This window comes from Diadema setosum, chromosome 11, assembly GCF_964275005.1.
Source record: "Diadema setosum chromosome 11, eeDiaSeto1, whole genome shotgun sequence".
Classification (NCBI taxonomy): domain Eukaryota; kingdom Metazoa; phylum Echinodermata; class Echinoidea; order Diadematoida; family Diadematidae; genus Diadema; species Diadema setosum.
This window is the reverse complement of record NC_092695.1, coordinates 36,905,778-36,917,189: the sequence shown is the minus strand read 5'-3', so window position 1 is coordinate 36,917,189 and position 11,412 is coordinate 36,905,778. Positions and strand designations below refer to the sequence as shown.

The 11,412-nt window shown below is 37.8% G+C and overlaps 1 protein-coding gene across 1 annotated transcript; it reads right to left on the bottom strand.

The window, feature by feature from the left end:
- Window positions 1-6,623: 6,623 nt before the first annotated feature.
- LOC140235468 (uncharacterized) lies at window positions 6,624-10,831 on the bottom strand. Its single transcript, XM_072315494.1, has 6 exons — window positions 10,592-10,831; window positions 9,702-9,878; window positions 9,087-9,266; window positions 8,365-8,540; window positions 7,690-7,774; window positions 6,624-6,947 (listed from the first exon to the last, which is right to left on the bottom strand). Exons 1-6 carry the CDS (start codon window positions 10,829-10,831, stop codon window positions 6,624-6,626), a joined length of 1,182 nt encoding a protein of 393 aa, XP_072171595.1.
- Between the last annotated feature and the right edge of the window lie 581 nt (window positions 10,832-11,412).

Sequence of the window (11,412 nt, the reverse complement as noted above, 5' to 3'; positions counted from 1 at the left end):
TGCGAAGGCTATTTTTGTGGCTCCTGTATTCTTTGATGCAAAATGAGCAGTAGTACATACTGTAAATGCTTGCGAAAGTCAAGTGTGCATTGAGGAAATAAGAGCAGTTATAAGTTTGCAGGCTACTAGATATGTGCACAGCAGCAAAAGGCAAGCTGTTTTAGGTGCACATTAAAGCAGTAACTGCTTGTGTATCATTGTCCTTTTTTTCTCCCACATTGGCTTTTGTGATTTATCCGTACCTGTCCACATAAACAACTGAGTTCCAGTAGAATTTAGAAATCCCAATACACTGTACTCTTTTTTTTTTTCTTTTTTTTCTTTGTATGGCTCTGTCTCATCATACACCCATGTACATGTATTTGTAAAGCTGTGTAAAGACAATTCAATGAAGTGAATTGAATCTATTTAAGCTCTGCCATGAGACAAGTTCATATTGATTTGAATGATTGGGACTAGTGCTTTCAAATGTCTGGAAGACAAATATTCAAGGTCAATGGGGAGAAAATACAGGTAACTACTGTAATAATAGAGAAAATTTTGAATATCTGCAATGGACTTCACTGCATACAAGAATCCACTATTTGTGAGCAAACTTCTGCCATAGATTACATAGTAGTGTTAAGTATTGTTCCTTCTGCTCAGAGGAAATCATTAGTATTGGTATTGTAACCTTGGTTAGAAGTTGTTTCCATAGTATTTCAGTCTTAGTACTTGTACGAGGAATAAGAAAGATTTGCACATTTTGACATGTGACATGAGGCAACCTACTTATTCTCACTAGTTTCTGATTGATTGGAAATTGAAAATTCTTTATTTACAATTGTACTGACACAATAACCCTAATCATTACCCATTGATTCGACGACTACTGCCTGATTGATTATGCACAAAAATTTTAGAAACATCAGTTAGGCAGTCATGGCCACCCTTGGTTATGCATTGACCGTGTGTGTGTGTGTGTGTGTGTATGTGTGTGTATATGTTTGTACGTTTGTTCATGATTTGGGTAATACAGTCAACCTTGCCTAAGTCGAATCTATTTGGACTGAAGAAATAACTTCGACTTTGAGGAAATTCAGCTTATGCGGGATTTAAATCAGTAGAATACAAAGAGAAAAGGACTTGAAAATGCCTTCAACTGAGTCGATTATTCGACTCGTGCAAGGTCAACTTAAACAAGGTTGGCTGTAGTAGCAGTGCAACCATTGTCCATGTTTGATATGTCCCATACTGTGATTTGAGCCAAGTTAAACCAAGGATTTACCATCACTGAAATCTTTGATAGCTGAATCTGATAGTGATAGGACTTTGATATGTCCCCCCCCCCCCATATCTACCTAGCATTTTCTGATGATCAGAACCATTTGTAGAAAATTTTTACTACACTATTATTATTGATGTTATTTATTTTTCTTCTTTCATACTTGGCCTCAGTCTGGATTTTGCTGCACAGAATACATGTATTAACAAGATTTGTTTGTAATAATACAGAATTTGTATTATTGTGTGGTATCAAAATATTGCTGGGCATTAGACTTACCGGTAGTCTAGTATAGGCTGTAGTCCTATCCGACTTTCAAGGTCACAGTTAAAGTGATTGAGTGATGTAGTCTTTCTTTTTGTACTGCTACTAGTACAAGTACATTCACAGACTTTGGCATCACTTTTTACGTAGGCATATGCATGATCTATTTATTTTGTACACAAGAAGGAGGCCAATAGCAAGCATCCCTTGAAATGGAACAATGGCATTATAGGTTCTGCTTCTGATGATGCTTTGGGGGAATAGTGTCTTTTATGTTTCTCCAGAATCTCCATGGAAATTAGGAAAGAAAAGTGAGAGAAAATGGTGAAATTGATAAAAAGTTCTGAGCATTGATATTCATGACAATAAAGAAAGAGTATGCTAACAGCTTTTGCCTTTACTCTCTCACATGCCTTCACCACTGGGCAGTTTAAGAGGTACCCATTGAATATCTACTAGATAGCAATTGATATAAAGAGATATAGATATCATGAACTGTATCATTTACCATTTCCACTCAACTCATATCTGTAGTTTCACCTTGCATTTTCCATTCAAATTTGTTCACTCAAGTAGGCGATTCCCTGAGCAGTCAAAGTTTACTTGCAGATTCCCAGGAGAAAAAAAAAGGGGGGGGGGGGTACTAATTCACTGTGTTAGAACATCAGAAGATGTAATACACTTACGTACACACAGGTCGCTGTCACCCTGGGCGTGTATTAACATTATGTAAGGTGGAGAAGCACAATACATGAATCTTCATATCCTGTACCTTTGTATGTCTCTGTGTATGGCATATCGAAAAGCCTAGTTGCCACTTCAAAATGTGTTACTGAATATATTTGACAGTACATGTATATAACATGTACTAGTATTACAGACTGTGTGCTAACTGCGTATTTGTAACCCAGTCTGATTTGAATAGACTACTAGTCTTCTATTTCTCTTCCTGTCCTTTCTGCATCTATGCTGGGTTTTCCCCCTTTTCTATCCAAAGAGAATTTAGATTACTAGTAAAGGATATACAGCATGTATTTATATATCCTATAACATATAAATCGTTTATACACGATATACTTCACAAATATACATCACAAACAAATATTAATTCCTGTTTGTGTATGGTTTGCTCTGATTTGATTAATTTGTTGAGTTGAAGTCCAATTTAAGTCCCACTTTGTTACTGTATTACAGTGTCCTCTTCAAGCTGTGTGACAGGTATAATTCAAACATACCGTAGTACCTATACTGTATGTATTAAATCATAATGTGTGAATATCAATAGTGATTTCTACTTACCAGATTCTGATTGATTAAAGAGTGTCAATATCCTGTTATTGTTCAATTCAAACATATAACTCGGTAGTGCTGTTTTAATCCCATCTTCATGTGACTGCTGAAATTTCAAATACAGTGTATAATGTAAAGGACTTTGATGTCACACATGCTATCACAGTGCTACCATATTTCTATGATAGCTCTTGTAATTTTACAGTATTTTATGATTCATACATGTACATTGTACATTGTTTATATGCCAAGAATGCTGAATAGTGTGTATCCAAACACTGTGTATTATGCAACTTTGTGTTTCTTTGTCTCTTCCTATATAGGGTGTAGCTAAACTACATGTAGTGTAGCTACACCAGCCTGACACTAGCCTATCATAGTTTGACACACCATAATATGATGCGTCGGACTATGATGATCTCTCTGATATACAACAGCAAATCACCAAAAAAAAAAAAAAAAACCAAAAAACACACACACAACACGAGACATGAGATTCTGTCGACACAAAACTGCAACACTTGTAAATGGATTTTCATTTTTTAATGCATCACGTGAAACTCCTTGGATTTTCTTTTTCTCGTTTCTCTATCGTGTTTGTCATTGTTTCCTGCCGAGAACCAAAGAATACCACATCAAAGGTTGGTAGACTACAATACTTACCCTCGCGAAGATAATTGTGTGTGTGTGTGTGTGTGTCATACTTGAATGTCGCCTCCTGCATGCAGAGTTCACGGAACAAGTTTGAACCTACGGCACGTGACCCAGCACTTCACTGTGCTCAAGTGTAAATTATTGGGACATGTCTTCATGTTTTTGTTTGTTTGTTTTGTTTGTTTTTTTTTTTGTACCAAATTCTTGAGGACCTCGGCTTAATTAAATACGATTATTGTCCGTCCATAGTTTGAAAGTGTTTTTCCTTCGCCATTTCATAAATTTCGTAATAACCTTGTGTATCCCGAGGGTAAATACATCAATAAAGATAATGTATGGAATTTTTTTTTTCATTTCATTCCTTGACAAATTTGTTACTGTATCAGCTGTGATAGCAGGGAAATGTTAAACATCATTACGAGTTTACTGCATTTACAAGCAAGGTGATTTATTTTAATGAAGGGTATTTCATCAAAAACATGCTTCCATATTTCCTGACGGATTCGGATATTCTGTGGTAAAGCGAGATACATGTAAGAAAAGTCCACATGGAAAAATGATTTTGTCGTCTCTTGTTGCTTCATCCATTGTAACGGTTTGTTGCTGTTTTATCTAGAAACATTATTTCCTTTGTGCGTACATGTATTAAGTCTGTTCTCTTTATTGAATTATAGGGGTTAAATGTCTAGAACAGCACATGTTCTTGAATGACAAGAATTTACTATCATAAGAACATGTTCACTGTATTGTGTTTTTTCCCTTCCATTTTGACTCAAACTCAGATGCTCTTTTACATGTATACACTAACACATTCACTACAGGCTTCCTATCTGCTAGTGTGTAAGGCAAGTGTTGACGTGTAGTAAAATTAAATAGGCCTACTTGCGTCTTATTATTACAGACTTCGGCAAAAATTCATTTTGAATGAGTGCCGAAAGAGTCGAGCATAATAGTTTTGTCAGCGGCAATATTGACCAGAATCATCGCCCGGTATGTCGTTATGTCCTTTCTAAAAATACAAAAAATCGTGTCAAATTCTGTATATGTGTTTGGACCTTGAGCAATTAGCATGCACTATTGACTGTCATGAACTTTAATAACACATTGCGGACTGCGTTATAATTATCCCCTGTAATCAAAATGGTAAACATTTGTTCTTGCAAGTTTCTTCCTGTCGGTGTTGTACTCGTATCTTGGATGCGTGCACCAAGAAGAAGTGTATAGTAGTATAGTTGCCGAAGTATAGTATAAATTATGACCTCCTGCTGTGTGTTAGGTTCTGCTTGAAATATACTTTGTACTTCAATCATGAGAAAGTAAGTGGCACGTGATATTGACGTATTCTTGCTTTGCTTGGAATGTTTTATTCAACTGACAAAGCGAGTAGTCATACTTACTGTCATATTGACATTAAAAAAAAGCTCAAATGAGTATGATACAATACACGCTTAAAAAATACACATGCAGTTTGACTTCATCCGATGTTACGGACAGTTGAAGAAGTAGAAGTGTGTAGATGACAGCATCTAACAGGTATACAACTGAGTAGTATGACCTGCGTTTGAAAATAAAAACGATAATATTTAAAACAACGTGTGGCAGTTGTGTATGAATTCATGTGGAACTCCTTGTAACATATTATTGTATAATAACTAGCATGATAACATTGCAAGCAACCTGTTCTGCATAAATTAAAAGGGGAAAAAAGACATGCTTGTTGCTGTTTGCAAAGCCCTTTGATGTGACACAATACCGATGATCAGTACACCCGAAGATTGAGTAAACAACAATGAGTGCGTATACACGTACATTGTATTAACGTGATAATGCAAAGATACCACAATCAGCCATGATATAGAAGATCAGAAAATATGACTTTTCTTTGTTTACAGGCTCTTTCATCCTGTACATTGCCCACTAACGGTTTTCTCGAGTTGCATCGTCAAAATGCTGAATGCGCATGTACAGTTGACATTGTTAAAACATCTCTTCCCACCTCCCTGGTTAAAAGGTCCCAGGCATACGAATTACATAAGCGTTTCACATGTAGGCCTACTTATACGTGAAACCATGCAACAATCTTCATAAAGCGCATATTATCACAATCATATACGTGTATATTATATTACATATCAACCCTAGATTATGCGCTGTCGGAAGGAAAAGCACGGAAGAAAGAGAACAATGTGATCGTCAACAAAAAAAAATTCAATAATTCAACATGAAGCAGTGTACAATATCTACAGTCAGTTTTAAACTGATCCATAGTATGTCTTTATTCTATCTCAAAGTGCAGTACAATGTATTCCATAGTCCAGTCCAATTGTACGAAACGCAAAAAGAGAAGTGAAGGATATAATGCAAAAGGGTCTTTAAGACAAAAGTGTTAGGTAAAGAATCTTTACATAGATATTATGTAATGACTTCATCTTCTAAAGTAAGCTCTTGCTTTTTCAACCCACGCAGGAGGGGGAAGGCCCTACTCATTTTAGTCTATGTTTCGGGGGGGGGGGGGGTTACCCTGTTGACTTGTTTCCATTTTTTATTATTATATTGTAGAATTCCGTATTCACGCATTTGTACTTGTCCTATTGGGTAAGCTTTCTGTTTGCTATGAAACAACATGAATTAACATGAACATGAACATTATTATAATGTAATCACCATTTTAGATATAATAATTATTATGCGTCATATTAATACAGAAATTTGTTATACCCGTCAACTAGCGGACGTACTTGACATAATTTATAAAATTTTTATGGCAGCTAAATTCACATCAAAATTTTTTTTTTTCGTAACTTTCTTTCTTCTATTATATGCCTTCCCATCTGGCATACATTATAATTAACTGCACACCGTAAGTTTAATTATCGCAGGGCACTGTGTGTGTGTGTGTGTGTGAGAGAGAGAGTGTGAGAAAAAATGAAAAAGAAAAAAAAATCTTTCTTTTTCATTCGTAATATTAACAATGTGGAATTTATGTCGTTACAGTCATGTACATGTAAAATGAAATTTGTGTTATCTTGTCATGAATTAATTTGTATATATGGAATTTGTTTATACGAAAAAGAGAGAAAAATTAAAGATTGACAAAAACAAAAATTGTGTGTGTGTGTGTGTGTGTGTGTGTGTGTGTGTGCTGTATATTCTACTCTTGAATTCTCGTGAATCCATATCTGCTGAGTATCGAGAGGTGATCGGACGGAAAGTCCTTATTCGGACAGGCGTAGAATTGATGAATCTCGTCTTCTCTGACCATTTCCAGCGTCGCTTTGCATTTCAGAGTGTTCGAGCTAAACCACTGGTAGTCCAGTGCAGCGATGAAGAGTTGGTCCGCGTCGTACGTCTCATCATTAATGACATACTTTTCTTCTCGCCGCTTCTTTGTCGGCGGGCCTTGGTTCACCTTGTTGGGTGGTAGCCGCACGTGCGCTGGCCAGCCCTCATAATTTGAGAATGGTACTTCTTCGCCCTGGGGGAAAAAGAAAACGCACACACTAGGTGATGAATCAAGAAATGAATTAAAATAAACTATTAAACAATTATAGAACAAAGCAGATATTACCGCCATAATACTTGCGATGTCAGAGCACGCTATACACTCATTCCAATGATTATATCCAAATCTTCAGCGATGACCATGCAGAGAATATTATCGATAACTAAAAGCTTGAACATTTAGTAATCCAAAAAGCTTCGCATAACACTAGCTGACGTATGGGACATTTCTTGCACTGCCTTTATCTGCAATCAAAGACAATAATTTGGTTACACGGATCTCCTCTTTTCGGGTATATGCGCAAAATAGTTACTTTTTAGTTTGCTAAAAGAATATCTATACTTTGCTCATAAGGATTAAATTTCGCATTAAACAGTATCTTCTACAGAAAAAAAAATGTGAAAAACAAGTAACAACAGCTGTGTACAATGTATTAGATTTCGAGCCTAAAAATAGACATGTTGCAGTCATGTCACTGGATGTCACTGTGGTCTTAATAGATTATTTTGTTCGTGAATTGACATTTACCTGGGAAGAAAGCCACTCATAAATTATCTCGAAAACCAGTGTTTGGTATTGTGATTCTTCATCCGTTTCTACACTAACAGTCATCTTTCAAAGTTCCCGCATGGATTGCACAATAATTATTTTTTAATGCACTTGCTTACTTGAAGTTGTCGTCATAATAAGTTCGATCAATCATTAATCAGCTCACCATGACCGTCTTGTATGCACTCTTCACCGAGGACGAAGAATGCCTAAAACATTCCGGCAAGAAATCAATCAGGCTCTGGAACGGACACAAACGTAGCAAATTCATTATTTGAGAAATGGAAACGCTAATGAGAAAAAGAAACCTACAAAGCAAAACACAACTATGATAGTAAACACAGAAGCAGCATAGATATGATTAATACTTTGTCGGATACATGCAGACATTCGAAGTATAGCGTGAGGGTAATATCCCTCACGTTCATTTTGTCACACAAGTAAAACTCTACGAGAAATTGCATCGATTTGCAAAGATGCAATAACGTAAGTGTCATTTCATAGCGCCCTTTGTGTTCACTTATATAATCAGTGTGTCAGACGCACCGAAGTCCCTACCCTGTGAGCTTTCCAGCCATGGATGTTGCTGACTTCTAAATCTCTGGCTCCAACATACTGAATTTCATGGAACTACAGAGCAGCTTCCTGAACCATTCAAAATGGATATAGGCCTACAAAGAAATATCGAAGATTTGAAGTGTCTTGCGCAAGCGGCGCTTGACGGACCTAATCTGGTCTCCATAGCGCAATTAGGGTACGTTGCAGACACGACTATCTCCACAATTCCGTTCATATAGTTTAATTCTGCGTGAATTTCAGATTTCAAGAAATCTTGTTCAGCTCTCCTTTCCCAACAGAGTACTCTCTGATGATCCCTTCTCCGTCCGTATCCAGCTTCCCATCATGCATCAGCTGATATCCGGTCATAGTCGGCTCCTGGTTGAAGTCTCCGCAAAGGACGTGAGGACAGTCGACGCCACCAGCAAATTCAATGAGAGAATTTATAGCAAGTCCGGCCTGAACATAACAAAGTGTGGAAAGTGGCTATAGTATATGGGCTATAGTGAGCTGCTACTATCTAAATACCGAATACAAAGTATAGGCCCTACCACTATACGTGCAGGACCAGCCTCCATAAAAAGGTTTGCAACAACTCTCGTTTGATTGGACGTTACCTGTTCTTGCTGCCGTATTCACTTAACTCCTGTGGAGACTGCTTATTTTTTTCTTAAATATTTTCTTCTTCGTTCTTCTCTTGTGACGCCTCTTATTTTTCCTCATAGTTTCTATGTTTTAAAATCATCTCATATTTTCTTTTCCTCCTTGTCATTCCTTTGATATCATCATTAACAGAAATCATCTCTGCTTTCCGACACCTTCCTCTGCGCGCACCACTCTTTTTCTTCTTCTTTTATACTCTTTTATTTTCTCTCTGCAACGATGATCAGTTTACCTTGCACATCATCATTGCGTATTTCACACCAGACAGAGTTAGTTTATTCATTTCGTACGAGTTAATGGTAAATCTGAGACTAACATCACGCTATTACAGCGCATGCGCACCTGCAAAGTGATGATGTCGATGTTTCTGTACTCATCAAATAGCAGGTGCGTGTTGCCGACGGATATGGTGCGTTTTGTGACGTTATCCTGGAGTTTGGTCAGTAAGACAAGGTGATCCTGGCTTGTGTAAGCTTGAATACCTTCTTGGACTGCTGGTGGTAAGTTAGCAGTTCGACACGCCTGTAGTATAGCGGCAATTAACGTGACATCAACATTGCTGAACAAAACGTTTGTAAAGAACAGAAATTGCTGACAATATTTTACTCACAATACTCACAGGCAACAATACATGTCGTGTGGGTGTTGATTTACCTTTGTAAAATTAATTTGTGCAATCAGAGTATACGATTTCAAATCCATCTCTATACATTCAACACAGACGTAATAAATTGTAGTGATTATGACACTTACAGCTCTTCATCTGCAGAAATAACATGAATAATGTCGTGTTTTCGTTTGTCGACGATTGCAATTTGACCACAAACACTTTGACAGCATAATATACATGTGTGTATGTGTGTGTGTGTGTGTGTGTGTGTGTGTGAGTCTTTCAAAGCAACTTTTCTATACAGTAACAATCTCCTATAGAGAAGGCGAATCCAGGATTTTAGATACCTTGGTGACGAGTTCGTTGAAGACTACTCCCCGCTCTTCCACCTTTTGAAATCGCTCCCTCTTGTAGAACGTGGCTCCTCCTTCTTGGACGCCTCTGACTTTGTTAAAGTGGGATCCAGCGTAGCCCAAGGATATCATGGCTGGATACAGCTGTTCGGCGAAGTAGACTGGTCCTACCTGTAAAGATTACAAGGCGTTCCGGTTTTTCACAGTTCCACGGCAGGTTGCTCACTCATTGCAGTGGCGGATCCAGGCGGGGCGCACCTGGCGCGCGCCCCCATTTACTTATTTTTTTCTTTTTTGGTTAAAAACAAAAGAAATTAAAAGAAAAAACTAGGGGAGCGCGTGCGCCCCCTATAATTTTGTTAATGCGCCTCCCCTTTAATACGGAATCCCTGGATCCCCCCCCCCCCCTGCATTTAATGAGATATCCCTACTGTTATTTAGTGAGCACGTTTTACAAACTTGTGTGATTGATTGAAGGAAAGACCTGTCTTCGTTTGCTTCCCCTAATAATCCCTTCCTATAAGCGTCTGCGTTTGTTTGCATCTCGATCTTTCACTGCGTCTATCATGACAAAGATTATGATAACTATACATAAGAATGGGTAATGTAGACACGTAATTATAGGGAAAACAAACGTAGTTATAATTATAGGTCTTTATTGTCATATAATATTTTAAAATGAAGCCTGGAAACTCAATCATCGTTCATAATGTTCATCAGATATGATTTAATTCTGAACGCGAGGTAAGCGTTCGTCGACTTTAGAGTGAGACAACTCTGCTATAGTGAATCATTTATCATGCACATCGTATCTACAGAGTATAGTGATTGATGCCAATAGAGGATATCTCTTGCACTTTACACAGGCTGAGGTTGCCGCTTACCTCTTGTAAGCAGACGATATCTGGGTCGTGGTGGCTGATTTCTACAATCAGTTGGCGGTGTCTGTCAGCCATCTTGTAGGCATCTCGCGGGCAATATGGATACCATCCCTTCACATGACAGTCGGCGAGAATGTTGTATGTCATGAGCGTGAAGTCCGTTGAACTGGCGTTGCTGTTGTCCCCTCCACAGCTTTGCTCCCACACCCAACGCCTCCGCAGATTGGCGGGTAACCGCTCCATTGTCTTCTCTGTAACGTTGCAGGGTATAATGAACGGAAAGAGGAAAGAAGAGCATTGTGCACAAGTTTGCTAAATGATTCTTTTGACATGCATTGACATACCAGACATATTTTTAACGGCCGTACGCAGCGGGTGAGGGGACGTCGGGAAATTTGGATGATGTCCGTTATTGTGAAGGTTCGCTCATCCAAAAATGAAACAAGGTTCATTCTTCCGAAATACACACATACACACGCACACACACACAAAGTATAGACCCAAATGTTCGTTAATCCGAAATTTAAAAAGGGTACGTTAAGCCGAAGATGTGTGGCGTAAGTTTTCCAAAGGTCCGTTATTCTGAAGGTTTATAATTCCGAAAATGGAATAAGGTTCGTTATTCAGAAGTTATTCCATCAAATTGTGAACCTGCTTAAATTTTGTATACAAGCAACAATGATTGAGCAAGGAATGCAGAAGTATGATATGCAGGTTCTATGAAACGGTGTAAATTTTCTGAGATGGATTAACAACATTTGATGGAAGTTGCAAAGGATTGATAACAATTGACAACAACTGACGGATATTATGAAGGATTACCA

Bases quoted from the DNA above. Each gene is read 5' to 3' on its own strand.
- LOC140235468 (XM_072315494.1), bottom strand. From the start codon at position 10,831: ATGGAGCGGTTACCCGCCAATCTGCGGAGGCGTTGGGTGTGGGAGCAA. The intron at 9,879-10,591 runs GTAAGCGGCAAC...TAATCTTTACAG, and splicing joins ATATCGTCTGCTTACAAGAG to GTAGGACCAGTCTACTTCGC. The intron at 7,775-8,364 runs GCTGAACAAGAT...GCTACGTTTGTG, and splicing joins TACTCTGTTGGGAAAGGAGA to TCCGTTCCAGAGCCTGATTG.